This window comes from Papio anubis, chromosome 20 (assembly GCF_008728515.1).
Source record: "Papio anubis isolate 15944 chromosome 20, Panubis1.0, whole genome shotgun sequence".
NCBI lineage: Eukaryota > Metazoa > Chordata > Mammalia > Primates > Cercopithecidae > Papio > Papio anubis.
Genome location: NC_044995.1, coordinates 32,987,547 through 33,007,327, shown reverse-complemented (window position 1 = coordinate 33,007,327; position 19,781 = coordinate 32,987,547). Strand labels below are relative to the sequence as shown.

Here is a 19,781-nt window from a genome sequence, read left to right as displayed (position 1 = left end):
GAGCGTGTCTCAAAAAACAAAACAAAAAAACAAAAAATGCTCTTCATGCCCTGCAGACCCAGTGTGGCCCAGGCCCTGCCCATCTCCCATTTCCTCTCCACTGCACTCACTCCCTATTCCCCCACCCCAGGGCCTTTGCACAAGCCCCCATGTGACAAGCCATGCCCTCTGCCTAGAAGTGCCCTTCCCTTGGCCCTCCCTGTGGCTGGCTCTTCCTAGCACGTGAGGTTTCAGCTCAGATTGCCTCCTCCAGGAGAGACCCCCATCCCATCACCCCATGTGCTCTGGCTCTGACGCTGGGCCCCATCTGAGGTCACCTCATTTGTGAACTCTCCTGTTTGTCTTGCCCCCACCATCGGCTGGCTCTCTGCAGGCAGGCCCCTGTTCCCCCTTGCTGCGCCTTCAGCTTCCCATCAATGTTTTTGAACGTTCACCTGAATAAACTGAGAAGCACTCGAGGTCCCTGCCAGGTGGCCCCAGTGTCCTCCCCTGGGCCTGGGCCAAGCTGCAGGCTTCTTCAGGAAGGGGTGGTTCTGCCTTATCAGTCCCTCCCACCTTAGCCCAAGGAAGTGGGTGTCTTCAGTAGATGCAGCTAGCATGTTTGGACAGCCTCAGGTTGGGTGGGGGCCCCTCATCAAAGATCTCACATTTCCCTGGGGTTGATGGCCTGGCTTTCCATCCCCCTCAGCCACTTCAGGCATATCACCTCCCCTCTGTGAGCCTCGACTTTCTCATCTGAACTCAGGCTAGGTCTGGCACACTGGAGGGCCACAGCCCCTAGCAAGGCCCGATTCAGGGGATGTCCGGCGCATAACTCCCCCCAGCCCCATCCCCGTCCCCTTCCCTTTTCTGTCGCCCAGGCTGGAGTGCAGTGGCACGATCTTGGCTCACTGCAACCTCTGCCTTCCAGGTTCAAGCCATCCTCCTGCCTCGGGCTCCTGAGGAGCTGGGACTACAGGCACGTGCCACACGCCTGGCTAATTTTTGTATTTTTAGTAGAGACAGGATTTTGCCACGTTGACCAGGCTGGTCTCCAACTCCTGACCTCAGGTGATCCACCCTCCTGAGCCTCTCAGAGTGCTGGGATTACAGGCATGAGCCACTGCACCTGGCCTTCTCTTTTTTTTTTTGACACGGAGTCTCACTCTGTTGCCCAGGCTGGAGTGCAGTGGCACGATCTCGGCTCACTGCAAACTCTGCCTCCTGGGTTCACGCCATTCTCCTGCCTCGGCCTCCTGAGTAGCTAGGAATACAGGCGCCTACCACCACGCCCAGCTAATTTTTTTGTATTTTTTGTAGAGACGGGGTTTCATCGTGTTAGCCAGGATGATCGCGATCTCCTGATCTCGTGATCCACCTGCCTCGGCCTCCCCAGAGTGCTGGGATTACAGGTGTGAGCCACCGCGCCTGGCCCCGGCCTTCTCTTAAGTAGCTTTTGCTGCCCTCCTTGATGACATGGAGACCTGGGCTGAGGGGGAGCCTGCTGCAAGGATGGTGCAAGTGTGTTCAGGCCAAGCCTCTGCTGCTGTGGGCTCTTGGTGAAGTGGCCTGACTTCTCTTAGCCTTGGGAGGTGAATGAGGCCACTCTGACCGCAGCCAGGCTTGGTTGTTGTCACTGCTGTGTTCAGGATGTCTCCCTCCAGCCCGGGATGGGCTTGGGTTCCTGGGAAAGGAACACAGATTTTTTTCTATTGTGAACATACATCTTGCAAAGGCTGGACTAAACCCCATTTTCCAGATAGGAAATAGACTTATGGGCATTTAAGGGACTGTGGTGCGATGAGACCACAGCTTGGCCTGCCTCCAGGCCCCTCATCTTTTTCCAAAGTTGTTAACCTGACCTTGGGCAAACGGCCTTCTGGCCTCAGGTGATTAGGCCTGGACGCTGTGCCAGGGCCTGGCTCACAGCTGATTCCTGGGATCCCCAAGAGGTACAGGAGACTGGAGGGTGAAGAGGCAGTATCCTGTCCAGTGGCCAGCCAAAGCAGAAGAGCCGAGATCCTGGGCACCCTAGCTGGGCTCACATGAGTGCCTATGGTGGGGGTGTCCATTGCTATTGCCAGGGTGCTTTGCCTGCCATTGCTGAAAGGTGGTAGGGAGGTTGGCTGGCGCCAGCCTGCTAAAGAACGAGCAGAAGCTAGAGAGGCAGCCCCAGGCTGGGCCAGAGCCTGACCTTTGCCTTAGTTGGCGCTGTCCCTGGAAGTACTGTGGGAGCTTCCAGGAGCTTTGTTACCTACCCCTCCCAGGGCCTGGCAGGTGGGCACTGGGAGTGGGGCCTCCTCGGCATAGATATCTTGCTCTTGGTGTGGCAAGCCACGCCCATAGTTAGTCTATGTCCATGAAGCGCTATTTACAGAGAGGGAAACAGGCCCAGAGAAGAATAATATATCATCATCACCAGACTTCTATGAGTGCTTACCGTGGACTAAGCCATTGTAAGCATTTCGCTTCCATTTCATCAATGCTCACATCAGCCCTAGGAGATAGCTGGGAAACTGAAGTGGGGAGCTTGTGTTATTTGCTGAAGGTTCTGTGGCTCTTACTGGCCATTGCTTATGTTAAAAAGAGCAGGGGTTCAAACCCAGCCCTGGGTCCTTCCACCAAGGAATATTCTCCACCATAGGCTCAGTTTTCTCATCTGCAAAGTGGGCACTGTTACGTCCACCTGGAAGTGAGGTGGGGAGATGGTATTGGAGAAAGCCCAGCAGGGACCTGGCACCCAGTTGATGTTGAACTGACCTCAGCTTCCTCCTCTTCTCTGGAGGGCACAATGGAGGCCAGGTCCTGGAAGTTGCCGGGGGTAGTAAACCATAGGTGGCAGGTATGGGAGGGGAGGTCCATGTAGGCATATCGTGAGAATATCAGGAGTTTGATGATGGCCTTGGGCTAGTGATTTCCAGTCACATCCTCCCCATTTGAAACTTGTGTATCACGCACTTAGCAGGGGCTTGCACAGCCCTGAAACATGAGCCCTTTCTAAGGTTGGTTTCAGCCTTGCTCCCTCCCAGGATTCCCTGGTTCTGAACTTGATCTCCACCAACCCTGGCCAGCACCTAGAGGAAACAAGAGCTGGTATCTGGAAACATTTGTAGCCTTCTTCGTCTTGAAAATGAAGGGTGAGTCAGAGAACAGAGTGGCCTCAGGGCAGGTGCCGATGACACAGCCATGCCTGAGATGGCAGGTGTCTCCCTAAACTGCTGGCATTTTTCTGCAAAGCAACGCCATTAACCACACTTCACAGAGGAGCTGAGGCTCACAGGCCGCACATGACCTGCTGAGGGTCAAATGCTTTCACCAGATAATTAAAATGAGAGCTGGGTTATAAATTTTCCCAGGGAAGCAACCCCAGAGAGGAAAGATCAAGGCATAGGAATCATTTTCCCCCTTCTTTTCCAAATGAAACAGCTGAGGCTCACAAGGCCTTTGCCCAAGGTTGTGTGGTGGGCCAGTGATTCGACAAGGATTCAAACCTAGGTCTCTTGAGGCCCCCAGTGGCTCTTCTCTGACACTCCCTTTCCCAAAAGCAGGCTGCTGTAGATTCATTGTCTGGTTTAGCAACCAACGTGCTGTGTAACCTTGGGCAAGGAGCTTGACCTCTCTGTGCTCTGGTTTCTGTAAAAGGGGTCAGTGGTCGCTTTGACCTCGTGGGACTGTGGTTAAGATTCAGTTAATTCATAAAAGGCTTAGCAGGGAGGAGGCCCAACAGGGATGTCACCGGATACCATGGCAGGTAACCTGGGACACAGGTCAGACACACAGAAAACCACACAGCACGTTTCAGTAGGATTCTGCTCCTTATTTCCATGTCTTCACACCACCTCGAGATGCAGAGGGCAGCTCAGAGTGACCTCCAGCGAATCTGCCCTCTGTGTGTCGTCTGCAGGGGATTAGTGGGGAGTAAGGGGATGGAGAATTATCCAGGAGTCCTTCAGCCTTGATGGTCCAAGTTCACAGCCGCTTCTGCGCTGGGTGGCCAGAGGGCGGGCTCTACACGAGAGCCTCAGGGGACCCTGCACCAGGCGTCGGGTTGCCGCGCTCTGGGTCAGACTGCACCTTGAACGCTCCAGCCTTCCCTGGGGGCGTACCGCCCACGGCCGCTGCGACTGGCCGCGGGACCTGCCAGTCTGCGGCTTTGCAGCCAATCCCCGTCTCCCCCCAGGCTACGCCCTCTGTTCCTCTCGCCTCTGTGCCACCGGTCGCGCCAGTTTCCTCGTAGCCCCGCCCTTGGTCCCCGGCGATTGGCCGACAGTTCTGCCTGTTTTCTGCCAAGATTCCTCGCCTGCCTCCAGGCCCTTGCCTCCCAGCGCCTAGCACCCTGCGGGACCACCGAGGCACCCCAGGCCTCTCCCAATAGCCCCACCTCTGCCCGTCAGCGATTGGCTTCGGGGGCTGCCCATACGCTTCATACCCGCCAATCACTGACGTTTCCAGCGCTGACTGGCCAGGGAGCAGCCAATCGGGGCGTGGCGTGGACCCCTCCCGTGGCGCGCTCTGGGGGTGCGCGAGGCGGGGCCGTGGCGGCTGGAGGTGGCGGCTGCGGCTACGCGTCCGGGCCGGTGAGGGGGCGCGGGGGCGCCGGGGGGCGCAAGCGTCAGCGGCCCGCGCTTGTCGGGCTGAACTGAGGTAAGGCACGGGTCCTGTCATGGATCCCGGGGCGAGGGGCGGACGAGGCGGGGCGTGACAGCAGCGTCGCGAGGGCAGGAAGAGGTTAAAGACCCCCCCCAACCCCACACTCCACGTCTACTGCCCTCTGGGGGCTACTGCATCCAGGTCTGAGCCCCTCACCCGCAGCCCACGCACGCCTGACACCATGTCCCTTTTCGTTGACATCCCCCATACACCTGAAACTGTCCTTGCTGACATCTCCCACACCCCTGGGGCCTTGTCCCCGGCGCCCCGCACAGCTGGGTCTGACATCCCCCTCACACACCTGACACCGCGCCCCCACTCACGAACACCCACCCCCACTCACGAATACCCCTCACATCACCTGAGACTGTCCCTGTCGATGACACCCCCACATCCACACTTGAGCCTGTGACTTCTAACCCACGGTCCCGCAACTCACACCTGGACCTGGTCCCGTCCCCTACTGCCTTTCCTCATATCCAGGTATCTGCTCGCTACCCTTGTACCCACTCCCCCAGCAACCTAGGTCCCTCTTCTCAGGGACTTTCCCCCCGGCAACTGCCCTCTGGTCCTGGCAGCCCCACACCTCTGTCTCTCCCCTTTCTCCTCCCTCCTACCCTCTCCCATCTTGGGCTTTCTTCCACATGCACCTGTGTTCGCACACCCTCTGTAATAATCCCCCCGAATCCCCCAGGTCCTCCAATAGTCCCCCAAGCCTTGGTATCTCAGTATCGCTGCACCCTCCCCTCCCCAAACAAAAGCTTACCCCAGTGTTCATTTCTAACAGTGCTTGACAGTCTATAAAGTGATTTCCGGACCTTAGAATAATCCCATCGGTCAGACGAAACCGGAATCATCTCCATTTTACCAGCCACAGACCTAAACCACTTGAATGCTAGAGGCAGAGACTGTTGCATCCTGGGCATCGCTGACCCTCTGCTGTGGGGACCCACCGCGTTTGGGCCCATCTGTTATGTTTATCTCAGAGGGATTGGAAGGAGTCGTGACTTTGACTCGGTCCGGAAAGGCTTAGCTGGAAGGGACAGCCCCTCTGCCAAGCATGTGTCTCGGAGTCCTGGGGCGGGCTGGCGGTGGAGACGCTACCGGAGAGGGGGTGGTCATCATCTTGGGTACTTCCTGCAGGATGCCGGAGAGGGAGTTGCCGGGGCCGGGGCTCCCTGCCCTTGCAGACCGAGGACCCCTCTCAGACACTCCTTGGGCCCTTGAAGCCGATAAACAGAGTAAGGAAACACTCTTTAGAGTGAGTCAAACTACTGTTTCAGCTGTTTAAAGCTAACCTGCAAAACGAGCCTGGGAGCCTGGCATGGTGCTAGGAATGATTCTTCTGGAACTTTTTAGTTCTCTTGAGTCTGATTTGCAAGCATGCAGCATAGAAGGAGGACAGTGGCTTTGTTGTTGAAAAGCAATAACGTGCCATTTCCTGTAAGGCTTGCGGAGCATTTCTTATCCCCTCCCACCTCTCCCTGCAAAGACGGTGCCAGAATGTTCCAGAGGGTCATGTCACCTTCAGCTTCTCCTGTGGAAACTGAAGCCATTTGGGTTTTCTGTCCAACTTCAATAGGGGTCATTTAAAACATATATGGATGTGTGTGTATATATGTATGTATATGTGTGTGGGTGTGTGTTGTACACAGTACCTATATGCATATGTTTATATACATATTTTATATACACATATTTTTCATGTGTGTTATATATGTACATGTGTATAAACTTTGACAAGATCATTGAGTGTATAGTTTTTGGGTTTTTTTTTTTGAGAAAGAGTCTTGCTCTGTCGCGCAGGCTGGAGTGCAATGGCGTGATCTTGGCTCAAGGCAACCTCTGCCTCCTGGGTTCATGCAGTTCTCCTGCCTCAGCCTCCCGAGTAGCTGGGATTACAGGCATGTGCCACCATGCCCAGCTCATTTTTGCATTTTTAATAGAAACGGGGTTTCACCATATTGGCTAGGCTGGTCTCGCACTCCTGACCCCAAGTGATCCGCTCGCCTCAGCCTCCCAAAGTGCTAGGATTACAGGCGTGAGCCACCACGCCCGGCCTATTATATAGTTAAAAACAAAAAGTCAAACAGTAGAAAAGGGCATGTAGTAGAAATCAGGCAGTCTACCCCGTTCCTTCTCAGATGCACTTACTGTTGATAATTTCTTGTGTTTTCTTCCAGAGGTAGTCTATGACTGGGGTGGCAGAAACGGGTAGAGGGAGGTATATATCTCCCAGCCCTTTTAAACCACTGGTAAATTTGCATTGAACAGACATAGGCATTCTAAGGCCACTCCCCTACTGATGGCTGTTTAAGCTGCAGCCCATATTTAGCTTTTACAAACAGAGCTGCAATGGATAGACACATGCATTATCATGTACTAAATACACAGTGAACGTATTTGGGCTCCAGCCATGCCCAGACACTTCAGACCCCCCTGTCTTGCCAACTGTGCTTGTAGTCCACAGTTACTCAGGAGGCTGAGGTGGGAGGATTGCTTGAACCAAGGAGTTCAAGGTTGCAGTGAGCTATAATCTTGCCACTGCATTCCTCTCCAGCCTGGACGACAGAGCTAGATCCTGTCTCAAAAACAAAACAAAACAAAACAAAACAAAAAATCAGGGGACCAAGTCAAAGGGCATATTCATGTAAATAGTTAATGTCCCTCCTTCTCCTCTCAACTGTGAAGTTGGAAAGCCTGATTCCTCTCCTGCGGCCAGCTCAGTTATTATCAAGTTTTGTGGTCTGTCCCATCGATAGGTAAAAAATAGCACAAGAGAACATCACTTCCATGCTTCCTACCCCTCTCTTAGGTGTTCTGGCTTGTGGGGTAGGGATTAAACATTAGACTTGTTTCTCTGCCAGTCAGACTAAAGTTCAAGAAATATTTGGGGCTGGACGCAGTGGTTCACACTACCCAACACTTTGGGTGGATGAGGCAGGAGTATTGCTTGAGCCCAGGAGTTTGAGACCAGCTCGGGCAACATGGTGAAACCCCATCTCTATATAAAAAAATTTAAAAATTAGCCAGGCATGGTGGCATGCACAAATGGCCCCAGCTAGTTGGGAGGCTAAGGTGGGAGGACTGCTTGAGCCCAGGAGTTCAATGCTGCAGTGGGCTATGATTGTGCCATTGCACTCCAGCCTGGGCAACAGAGCAAGACCCTGTTTTTCTGTTTAAAAAAAAATTTTTTTTTTGAGTTCCTGCTCTGTGAAGCTTGTCACTGTAGCAGGGAGCAGTGGTGGTGCTGAGATTTTTGGCTTAAGTTACCTCAACAAGAACAATTGCTAGAAGAACCATTTAGGTGTTGCTGATTTTTTTTTTTTTTTTTCCACTTGGGTCTAGGAAAAGAAAGATGAGGGCATCATGAGAGATTGAGACGAGTCAGATGTTAAATCTATCTGTGAAGCTGTTTCGAGACTCTCTCCAGTTGTCCAATTTCTCACCACTGGTGCCAGATGGAGGGTGTCGTCATACTGAAGTCAGGCCTCTGCCCACGTGTCATACAGTTTTTTTTGTCTGTCTCTTCTATTTTGGCAGTTAGATATTAAGAGGGGATTATTGAGATGATCAGAATCATTCACTTGTTTGGGTTTTGCAAGACAGGGCTTTTAAAAATGCATTTGCATTTTTTATTTTAAATATGAAATACTTCTTCATAAAGAGTATATTGGCTGGACGTGGTGGCTCACACCTGTAATCCCAGCACTTTGGGAGGCCGAGGCGGGTGGATCATGAGGTCAGGAGTTCAAGACCAGCATGACCAACATGGTGAAACCCTGTCTCTGCTAAAGAATACAAAAATTAGCCAGGCGTAGTGGCACATGCCTGTAATCCTAGCTACTCAGGAGGCTGAGGCAGGAGAATCGCTTCAACCCAGGAGGCGGAGGTTGCAGTGAGCCAAGATCATGCCATTGCACTCTAGCCTGGGCAACAGAGCGAGACTCTGTCTCAAAAAAAAAAAAAAGTATATTATGTCGGGCCAGGCATGGTGGCTCACGCCTTTTATCCTAGCACTTTGGGAGGCCGAGGCACGCGGATCACTTGAGGTCAGGAGTTCGAGATCAGTCTGGCCAACATGGCGAAACCCTGGTCTCTACTAAAAATAAAAAATTAGCCGGGCATGTTGGTGGGCGCCTGTATTCCTAGCTACTCTGGAGACTGAGGCAGGGAGAATTGCTTAAACCCGGGAGGCAGAGGTTGCAGTGAGCCAAGATTGTGCCACTGCACTCCAGCCTGGGCGACAGGGCAAGACTCCATCTCAAGAAAAAAATAAAAACAAAAATAGCCAGGTGTGGTTGTGCATGCCCGTAGTCCCAGCTACTCAGGAGACTGAGGCAGAAGAATTGCTTGAACTCTGGAGGCGGAGGTTGCAGTGAGCTGAGATGGCACCACTGCACTCCAGCCTAGGTGACAGAGCAAGACTCAGTCTCACATAAATAAATACATAAATTAGCTGGCCTTGGTGGCATGTGCCTATAGTCCTAGCTACTTGGGAGGCTAAGGTGGGAGGATCACTTGAGCCCAGGGGATTGAGGCTGCAGTGAGTCATGACTATGCCACTGCACTCCAGCCCGGATGACAGTGAGGCTCTGTCTCTTTTAAAAAAAAAAAAAAAAGTATATAACGTGTATGTGAAAAGAAAGAAGATTTAACCAATAATGAAATTAGCATTCAGCTCAGGAAGTAGAACGTTGTCCCCTGGAGGCCCCACCCTGTTCACAGAGCTATTTTTAAAATATGCTTGTCAACATTTGTTTTCTTCACTGAGCACCTTTTGCTACAACCATCTTGAGCTGAATGCTTGGATTCCAGGGGCTCAACAAAGTTCTCTGCTGGCCAGATTTTCTGCTGAGCTCTCTGCTAGCCCAGCAGCCTGTGAAGTTCTGGCAGGCAAATGGCTGAGGACAAGCCACCAGCTGAGGGACAGGCCAACACTTGGAGGCTTGGCCTCAGATCCCTGCATATTCATTTCCTGTGGCTGCCATAATAAATTACCACAAACTGGGGGGCTTCAGACAACAGAAATATATCCTGTCATAGTTGTGGAGGCTTGAAGTCCAAAATCAAGGTGTCAACAGGGCTGGTTCCTTCTGGAGGCTCTGAGGGAGACCTTCCCAGGCCTTTCTCCAAGGCAAACCTTGGAGTTCTTGACTTGTGGCTACATCACTCCAGTCTCTGCCTTTGTATTCACGTGGCTTTCTCCCTGTTGTGTGTCTCTTTGTGTCCTCTTTTTTTTTTTTTTTTTTTTTTAAGAGATGGGGTCTTGCTATGTCGTTCACACTGGAATGCAGTGATATGATCATAGTTCACTGCAACCTCTAACTCTTTGGCTTAAGTGACTCTCCTGCCTCAGCCTGCTGAGTAGCTGGGACTATAGGCGCAGGCCACCACTCCTGGATCTCCTCTTCTTTTTTTTTGTTTTTTGAGACAGGGTCTTTCTGTGTTGCCCAGGCTGGAGTGCAGTGGTGCGATCTCTGCTCACTGCAACCGCTGCCTCCTGGGTTCAAGCGATTCTCCTGCCTCAGCCTCCCAACTAGTTGGGGTTACAGGCACGCGCCACCATATCCAGCTAATTATTATTATTATTATTATTATTATTATTATTATTTTGAGACTGAGTCTTGCTCTGTCGCCCAGGCTGGAGTACAGTGGTGTGTTCTCGGCTCACTGCAAGCTCCGCCTCCCAGGTTCACGCCATTCTCCTGCCTCAGCCTCCCCAGTAGCTGGGACTACAGGCGCCCGCCACCACACCCAGCTAATTTTTTGTATTATTTTTAGTAGAGACGGGGTTTCACCGTGTTAGCCAGGATGATCTCGATCTCCTGACCTTGTGATCCGCTCGCCTCGGCCTCCCAAAGTGCTGGGATTACAGGCATGAGCCACCGCGCCCAGCCTTTTTTTATTTTTTTAGACAGAGTTTCACTCTTGTTGCCCAGGCTGGAGTACAACAGTGCAATTTCAGCTCACTGCAACCTCCATCTCCCAGGTTCAAGCCATTCTCCTGCTTCAGCCTCCCAAGTAGCTAGGATTATAGGTGTGCACCACCACATCCAGCTAGTTTTTGTATTTTCAGTAGAGACAGGGTTTTACCATGTTGGCCAGGCTGGTCTTGAACTCCTGACCTCAAGTGATCTGCCCAACTCAGCCTCCCAAAGTGCTGGGATTACAGACGTGAGCCACTCCCGGCCGATCCCCTCTTCTTATAAGGACACTAGTCCTTGAGTTTAGGGCCCACCCTAAATCTCAGGGTGAACTCATCTTAAGATCCTTAGCTGATTGCATCTGCAAAGACCCTATTTCCAAAGAAGGCCACGTTCTGAGGTTCCAGGTGGATATGAATTTGGGGGGATGTCATTCAACCCCTATACTTTCTGAGCCAGTATTTCCAACAGGACATTATTAAGGGAAATGCTTGTTCAGGTGCCTCTGTTACTTCAGGAAGAATAGGCCAGTGGGGTCAGACACGTTCCTCAGCCCCTCCAGATGGCTCATGTTGGCAGCTTCGCTTACTAACCTGTCTCCCTTGGAAGGTGGAGGCATCTAGATGGTCTAAGCCAGCAAGGACCTGAACTAGTGAATGCATAACGTCCTTTTTTTTTTTTAATACAGGGTCTCACTTTGTTGCTCAGGCTGGAGTGCAGTGGCAAGACCACAGCTCACTGCCACCTCGAATTCCTGGGCTCAAGTGATCCTCCTGCCTCAGCCTCCCAAGTAGCTGGGACTATAGGCACGCACCACCATGCCCGGCTAACTTTTAATTTTTTTGTAGAGACAGGGTCTCTCCATCCTTCCCAGGCTGATCTCAAACCCCTGGGTTCAAGCCATCCTCCTGCCTCAGCCTCCCAAAGTGCTGGGATTAGAGGTGTGAGCCACCGCGCCCAGCTCCTGGTGTGTACGTCTTAATTTTGCTTTCTGGGCTGTGAGCTCGGTCCTGTGATTATCTCCTGTTGATACCCAGTCTCAGAAGGATGGCACAGACACACATCAGACCACCACTCAGTGATTGGAGTACCATATTGGTCAGTCTTGAGGAGAGGCTGGGGTGCTACGGTCTGATCTTCAGAGGGCCAGGGAGATTTTCAGGAAGCTTTGGGAGATCTGAAGTTAGTGAGGAATTAACCATATGGCAGAGCCAAGGGCTAGCAGAAAGCAAAATTAGGGCTGGCGCAGTGGCTCACACCTGTAATCCCAGCACTTTGGGAGGCCAAGGTGGGTGGATCACCTGAGGTCAGGAGTTCGAGACCACCCTGGCCAACATGGTGAAACCTGTCTCTACTAAAAATATAAAAATTAGCCAGTTGTGGTGGCAGGCGCCTGTAATCCCAGCTACTCAGGAGGCTGAGGCAGGAGAATCACTTGAACCTGGGAGGCGGAGGTTGCAGTGAGCCGAGATTGCACCACTGCACTCCAGTCTAGGCGACAAAGCGAGAATCTGTCTCAAAAAAAAAAAAAAAAAAACTAAAAATATAAAAATAAAGGAATGTTCTTTGACGAGCAGCCGGACAAGTCATCTAAGTTTTGTTTCACACTGTAGGAAGATTAACCTGTGGGGGGATGTTCAGCCTGGCATGGGGTGACCCAGGATGAATAAGGGTCTTCAGGTGGTGAGATGGGGCAAATGGGATCTTGCTGTGTTGCCCAGGCTGATCTCCAATTCCTGGGCTCAGACTGTCCTCCCACCCCAGCCTCCCAAAGTGCTGGCTGGGATTACAGGTGTGAGCCACCGTGCCTGGCGAATATGTACTTCAATCACCGATCATGGGGAAGCCAAGTGTCAGTGTCTTGAAAGCATGCTCAGTAGGCCAGGGCCGTGTTAAATGGGATTTGCCCCAGCCCCGTCTGATTCCTTATTAGGGAGAACGATACTTACCAACACTTGTCACCCACTTGAGTGGCACTATCCTGTGAAGATGGTGACAGATGAGGAAATCAAGGAATGGGGAGGTTTATTTTTTACTTTGGATTTGTTGTTTGTTTGTTTTTTCAGAGTCTCACTGTGTTGCCCAGGCTGGAGTGCAGTGGCCTGATCTTGGCTCACTGCAGCCTCCGTCTCCCGGGCTCAAGTGATTCTCATGCCTCACCTCCTAAGTAGCTGAGATTACAGGCACCTGCCACCACGCCCAGCTAATTTTTGTATTTAGCCAGGCGTGGAGACAGGGTTTCGCCATGTTGGCCAGGCTGGTCTCAAACTCCTGGCCTCAAGTGATCTGCTGCCTCGGCCTCCCAAAATGCTGGGATTACAGGCATGAGCCACCTCACTCAGCTGAAAATTTTTTTGAGAGACAGGATCTTGTTCTGTTGCCCAGGCTGGAGTGCAGTGGTGTGATCACAGTGTATGCAGCCTCGACCTCTTGGGTTCAAGTGATCCTTCCACCTCAACCTCCCGAGTAGCTGAGACTATAAGTGTGTGCCACCATACCTGGCTAATTTGTTTATTTTATAGAGACGGGGCCTCACTGTGTCACCCAGACTGGAGTGCAGTGGTGGGATCATAGCTCACTGCAGCCTTGAACTCCCAGCCTCAAGTGGTCCTCCTGCCTCGGCCTCCTAAAGTGCTGAGATTACAGGTGTGACCCACTGTATGTGGCCTATGTGGAAGTTTAGTGACACATCCAGTGTGTCACATGCTAGACCCCATCTTCCCACAATACAGTGTGGGATGGCAGGGAGCTTGTGCACGCTGCTGTGTGGCCATGAGGAAGAGAATGGTTGAAGGGGTGTATTCTTGCTGCTGTGGGAGGGATGGCTGAAGAGCAGGAGGATGGTACAGCAACAGGTAAAAGCACCTGTCTGCAGGTGTTATGTTTCTGCTTCCTTGCTGGGCATGGACACTGAGTGTGATGCGGACCCTTTCCTTCCAGGGATCCCCGCCTTCCAGGGACCCCCAGCCTGGTTGCGGGGAAGCAAGTGGAGAGTGGCCCCTCAAGTGCAGTAGAGAACCACAGACTGCTCAGTGCAGGGCACAGCAGTTAACTCTGGGGGCAGCGAGGCCACGACATTTAGGAGCTTTGAAGGATGCAGAGAAATTTGCCGGGATCGGAGACTGCGGCCAAAGTAAAACTTGGCATATCCAAGGAATTAATTCACTTGTCCAGCAAATAATTGTTGAAGGCCAACCAAGTGTGGATTGCTGTGCCAGGTTCTATGTGGTAAGAACATAGGATTTTTTTTTTTTTTTTTTGAGATGAGGTATTTCACTATCACCCAGGCTGGAGTGCAGTGGCATGATCTCGGCTCACTGCAACCTCTGTCTCCTAGGTTCAAGCAATTCTTCTGCCCTCGCCTCCAGAATAGCTGGAATTACAGGTGTGCATCACCATGCTGGCTAATTTTTGTATTTTTAGTAGAGATGGGGTTTCACCATGTTGGCCAGGACAGTCTTGAACTCCCGACCTTAAATGATCCACCTGCCTTAGCCTCCCAAACTGCTGGGATTATCGGCGTCAGCCACTGCGCCCAGCTAATTTTTGTATTTTTGTAGAGACAGGGTTTTACCATGTTGCCCAGCCTGGTCTTGAACTCGTGGCCTCAAGTGATCCGCCCACCTTGGCCTCCCAAAGTGCTGGGATTACAGGCATGGGCCACCAGGCCCGACCAAACATAGGGCTTTTGAGGTGAGGTCAGTTACTGAAGTAGACCCTCTTGGTGGAGGGATGTGAGTACCATTCAGTACCTTGGATTGTTTTAGATCACATCTAACGGCCTTTGGTGACAGGTGTGGGTAGCACTGTCTGCAAGGACAGAGGACAGCAATTGATCATAGAATTTCCTGGATCTTTCAGGGTATTTAACCCACAGAGACCACAAAAGGGTTGCTGTTACCAAAGATTGTCTGAAAGGCACACAGGAGCGAATGCAGCAGGAAGAAACTCCCCATTTGTGAGGCAGTCTGTGGGGTCAGGGTTAACAGGGAGCAGCCATTATGTAAGATGTGCCCGGATCCCTTAGGCAGAGTTAATGCCTATTAACTAGAAAAGAAAACAGCCTTTATCAGAGACTGGCAGATAGGATGTTAATTGGCTTCCGTTTACTGAGAGATTACAGGATTCATTTCACGGCTGCTTATAATAAACTCCATCCACAGAGAAACTGTCCCCACCCCCCAACGTTTGTACAAACATTTCCTGAGTCCCAAGGGGTGGAGCTGGCAGTTATATGGTGGTCCCCACAAGGTAACAGCATAAATGGTGGGCCTGTCTTATGGCTGGTCGGGAAGCTATGAGACAGGCTCAAGGGAATCAGGCACACGTGCATATGAGTGTATGTGTGTAAGAGTGCATGTGAGAGTCTGAGTATGCGTGTGTGTGTGAGTGTATGTGTGAGCAAGTGTGAGTGTATGTGTGAGTGTGTGTGTATTAGGATAACCCATGCACATGGAGCTTATAGGATGCTTTAACGGTGCTGTGGCTCACACCTGTAATCCCAGCACTTTGGGAGGCAGAGGCAGGTCAATTGCTTGAGGCCAGGAGTTTGAGACCAGCCTGGGCAGTATAGCAAGACCCCGTCTCTACTAAAAATAATTTTAAAATTAGCCGGGCATGATAGTATACACTCATAGTCCTAACTACTCAGAGGCTAAGGTGGGAAGATCACTTGAGCCCAAAAGATGGAGGCTGCAGTGAGCTATGATCTTACCACTGCATGTTAACCTGGGTGACAGAGTGAGACCCTGTCTCGAAAAAACAAGTAGCTTGTCCTCCCCTCTCCCAAGCAACTGCCAGCTTGCTTGGAACCAGTGTTCCCATTGCTCTGGAGGTTCTGTGCCGGAGCTGGTGTGTGATCGTGAGTTATCGAAGATCCCATGCTCCAGGTTTACGTTTCCTGAATAATGCTGTTTAGTAAGTCATTTCCCACATCATCCCCCCATGCCCCGCTGAGCTTTGTTTTTTGTTTGATGAACAGAAAGACTTCATGAACAGAAACAGCATGGGAAAAGATACACATATGTTATTTGGGGCTGGCCCCCCTGTGCCTGGCCGCTGGTTGTCACCCTTGTGGGGACACCTGAATCCCAGTTCAGAAAGCTCTGGCATTCTAGGTACTCATGAAAGGTACCTAGAGTCAATGTGGCAAGGCTGGGTCTCCTAGAGCCACAGGACACTGTCATCTGTGGTTGTAAATACTGTGTGGTGCTGGGGGAGTAGGAGGTACCTACCCCAGCACAGCATACGAGTCAGGACTCTGGTAGGTGCAAGTGACAGAAACCCATCCTATGCTGACTGAACCGGAAAGGGTGCTTCCTGGGCTCCATGACAGCAAAGTCTGTGTGCTTTTGGCACCACTGGCTTCCAGATCACCCTAGCCTGCAGGTATCCTCCTCCGCCTCCTGGCCTTGCTCTGCCCCCAACTCTGTGTCAACTCTGCCCAACCTCACACCCTACTGGCTTCCCCTCCCCTGAAGAAAGAGTACTTCTCCGGCCTGATGGTTCCCTTAAAAGTCCCAGGTCTCGGTCTTTGGGGGCAGCACCCTGAACCTAGGGGAGTATGAAGTCTCATTACCTGACTATGGTCACCTGGGTCACCCTGGTGTCAAGCGGAGGATCAGCCCCAATTCCTCCATAGTGACAGGGAGCAGAGCGAGTGGTTTCCCAGAATGCTGTCCTCAGAAGGGACGGTCACTGTGAGTGTGGACCAACTGTAGAGCTTCAGTGCCTTCTCCAGGCTTTCGTCACTGCTAAGATCATCAACAGGTATTCTCGGCCAGGCGCCGTGGCTCACACCTATAATCCCAGCACTTTGGGAGGCCGAAGCAGGTGGATACCTTGAGGTCAGGAGTTTGAGACCAGCCTGCCCAACATGGCGAAATGCTGTCTCTATTAAAAAAAAATACAAAAATTGGCCAGATGTGGTGGCGTGTGCCTGTAATCCCAGCTACCCGGGAGGCTAAGGCACGAGAATCACTTGAACCCAGGAGGCAGAGGTTGCCGTGAGCCGAGATCATGCCACTGCACTCCAGCCTGGGCGATACAGCGAGACTCCGCCTCAAAAAACAAAACAAAACAGGTGTTCTCCACAGGTGAGAGGAAAGTGGGAAAGAGCAAGCTGAACACGTCTACCCACAAAGCCCATCCATTCAAGTCCCCTGGGAATTACAAATTGCTTGCCTGCCCCACTCCTAGACTTGGCGGAAGGGGGTGTGGCAGAGGTGTTTTGTTTGCACTGTTTAAACATTTTAAATTGAGGCATAGCTTATACAGAGTAAAGCACATAAATCCTAAGTGTATATATAGCTCAGTGAATTTTTACATATATATTCATCCTTGGAACCAGATCAAGACAGTTTTCAAGCCCGGAGCTGGCTCCTTTCTGCCCCCTCCCTGATATACCCCCGAGAGGTAACCAGTATTCTAATCTTTATCACCATAGATGTGTTTCGTACTTACATTTCTTAAAAATTGTGGTAGTCTGGGCACAATGGCTCATGTCTGTAATTCCAGCACTTTGGGAGGCAGAGGCTGGAGGATGGCTTGAGCTCAGGAGTTCAAGACCAGCCTGGGCAACATAGTAAGACCCCGTCTCTATAAAAAATTTAAAATTTAGCTGGGCATGGTGGCCCACACCTGTAGCCCCAGCTACTCAGGAGGCTGAGGTAGGAGGATCATTTGAGCCAGGGAGTTGGAGGCTGCAGTGAGCCACGATCGTGCCACTGCACTCCAGCCTGGGTGGCAGAGCGTGACCCTATCTCAAAAATAAATAAATAAATAAAAATGTGGTAAAATACACAGTACTTAAAAATGACATTTTTAATTGTTCAGTTCAGTGGCATTAAGTACATTCGCACTGTTGTGCAACCATCATCACCATCTGTCTCCACAACTCTTCCATCTTACAAAACTGAAACTGTCCCTATTAAACAGTAACTCTCTGTTCCCCCGCTCCCAGCCCCTGGCACCTGCCATTCTGCTTTCTGTCTCTATGAATATGATGACTCTAGGGACCTCGTATAAGTGGATTTGTACAGTATTTGTCCTTTTGTGACTGGCTCATTTCACTCAGCATGACATCCCCAGGGTCCATCCGTGTGGCGGCAGGTATCAACATTTGGATGTGTACAAAACATTTTGTTTACTGAGCTTAACTGTTACACAGACAGAATCATTCAGTATGCAGCTGGGCACAATGGCTCAACCTGTAATCCCAGCACTTTGGGAGGCTGAGGTGGGCAGATCACCTGAGGCCAGGAGTTCGAGACCAGCCTGGCCAACATGGTGAAACCCCATCTTTACTAAATACAAAAAATTAGCTGGGTGTGGTGGTGCACGCCTGTAATCCCAGCTACTCGGGAGGCTGAGACATGAGAATCGCCTGAACCCGGGAGGTGGCGGTTGTAGTGAGCTAAGATCGCACCATTGCACTCCAGCCTGGGCAACAGAGTGAGACTCCGACTCAAAAAAAAGAATCATTCAGTATGCAACCTTTTGTGCCTGGCTTCTGCCTCTTCACTGGTGTGTGTGTGAGATCCATCTGCGTTGTCATGTGTAGCAGCAGTTTGGTTTGTTACATAGTGTCTCATCATGGGATATACCACATCCGTGTTCTCATTCTCCTGTGGGCGGTCTTTGGGGTTGTGTCCATAAAGTGTGCTCATCATTGCCATGATATGCTGCTGGGCAGGTCATCAAAGCTCCCAGGGCTGTATATGGGGAGACTGGAGGGAGAGGCCTCTATGGCTGGTGTGGCTTGTAGGAATCTTGGCTGCACTGGGCAGAAGCAGGGGTCTGAAGGCAGGAGACCCAGCCAGCATTGGGCAGTGGTGGTACTTTTTGTCTTCCTACAAGCACAGCCTGCAAAGGCCCACTTGCATTCAGCATGAACGTGCACGTGCCTGACACAGCCTCAGCCTGTTTGTTTCCCTGGTCAGCCTGAGCTCACTCCAGCCTTGGGTTCTTCCTTCTTGCTGTTCTCCCTCCCTGGTGTACTCCTTCCCTTCCAGATCCCAGGACAGACTCCTTTCCCCCACCCCATGTCCCTCCTCCCACACAGACTGTGCACATGGTCATCCCTGTGTGGGTCATTTGCAGTACCAACTGAGCCTGTGAAGGTGTGCCTCCGCAGAGCATGTACACAGCAAGCATGCAATGCACGTACACAAAGGGAGTGACATACGAATGTCCAGCAGCTAATCTGATACCAAGTAACCCAGTAGGAAGGGAAAGATCCGTAAGAAAAGGGAGACCCAAGGTCATGAACATTGCCTGAGTCAGCCCAGGGTGTACCCAGGCTCCTACCACCATGTTATCCTGCCAGAGCAGAGAAGGGCCTCCCAGGGTCAGTGGGAACCTGGGCAGGTTTTTGTATGTGTGTCAAAATGCACATAACTTAAAAGTTACCATTGTGACCTTTTTTTTTTTTTTGATGAAGTCTTGCTCTTGTCCCCCAGGCTGGAGTGCAATGGTGCAATCTCGGCTCATTGTGAACCTTTTAAAGTGAACAGTTCAGGGGTATATAGTACAATCACAGCGCTGTGCAACCACTGCCTTCATCTGATTTCAGAACTTTTTTTTATTATTATTTTTTTTTTTTAGACAGAGTCTTGCTGTGTTGCCCAGGCTGGAGTGCAATGGCACGATCTTGGCTCACTGCAACCTCTACCTCCCAGGTTCAAGCGATTCTCCTGCCTCAGCCTCCTGAGTAGCTGGGATTACAGGCACGCGCCATCACACCCAGCTAATTTTTGTATTTTTAGTAGAGACAGGGTCTCACCATGTTAGCCAGGGTGGTCTTGAACTCATGACTTCAAGTGATCTGCCTGCTTCGGCCTCCCAAAGTGCTGGGATTATAGGTGTGAGCCACCACACCTGGCCAATTTCAGAACATTTTTTTTTTTTTTTTGAGACTGAGTCTGGCTCTGTCGCCCAGGCTGGAGTGCGGTGCTCGGATCTCAGCTCACTGCAAGCTCCGCCTCCTGGGTTTACGCCATTCTCCTGCCTCAGCCTCCCGAGTAGCTGGGACCACAGGTGCCCGCCACTTCGCCCGGCTAGTTTTTTGTATTTTTTAGTAGAGACGGGGTTTCACCGTGTTAGCCAGGATGGTCTCGATCTCCTGACCTCGTGATCCACCCGTCTCGGCCTCCCAAAGTGCTGGGATTACAGGCTTGAGCCACCGCGCCCGGCCCTATTTCAGAACATTTTAATCATCCCCAAAAG

The 19,781-nt window shown here is 51.4% G+C and overlaps 1 protein-coding gene across 3 annotated transcripts in view; it reads left to right on the top strand.

Moving 5' to 3' along the window:
* Nucleotides 1-4,499: 4,499 nt before the first annotated feature.
* The window catches only part of SLC25A42 (solute carrier family 25 member 42), a 48,929-nt gene continuing 33,647 nt past the window's right edge, over nucleotides 4,500-19,781 (top strand). Inside the window, exon 1 of one of the 3 annotated variants that reach the window (XM_003915212.4) lies at nucleotides 4,500-4,623. Coding sequence is in view for 2 of the 3 variants with exons in the window: in XM_021930923.1 (XP_021786615.1) it covers nucleotides 13,780-13,784 (5 nt within the window). In the remaining variant the exon portion in view is untranslated. Of the gene's footprint in view, nucleotides 4,624-13,145; nucleotides 13,785-19,781 lie in introns of those variants that run through there. The other 2 variants (XM_021930923.1, XM_021930922.1) reach the window with 2 other exon arrangements.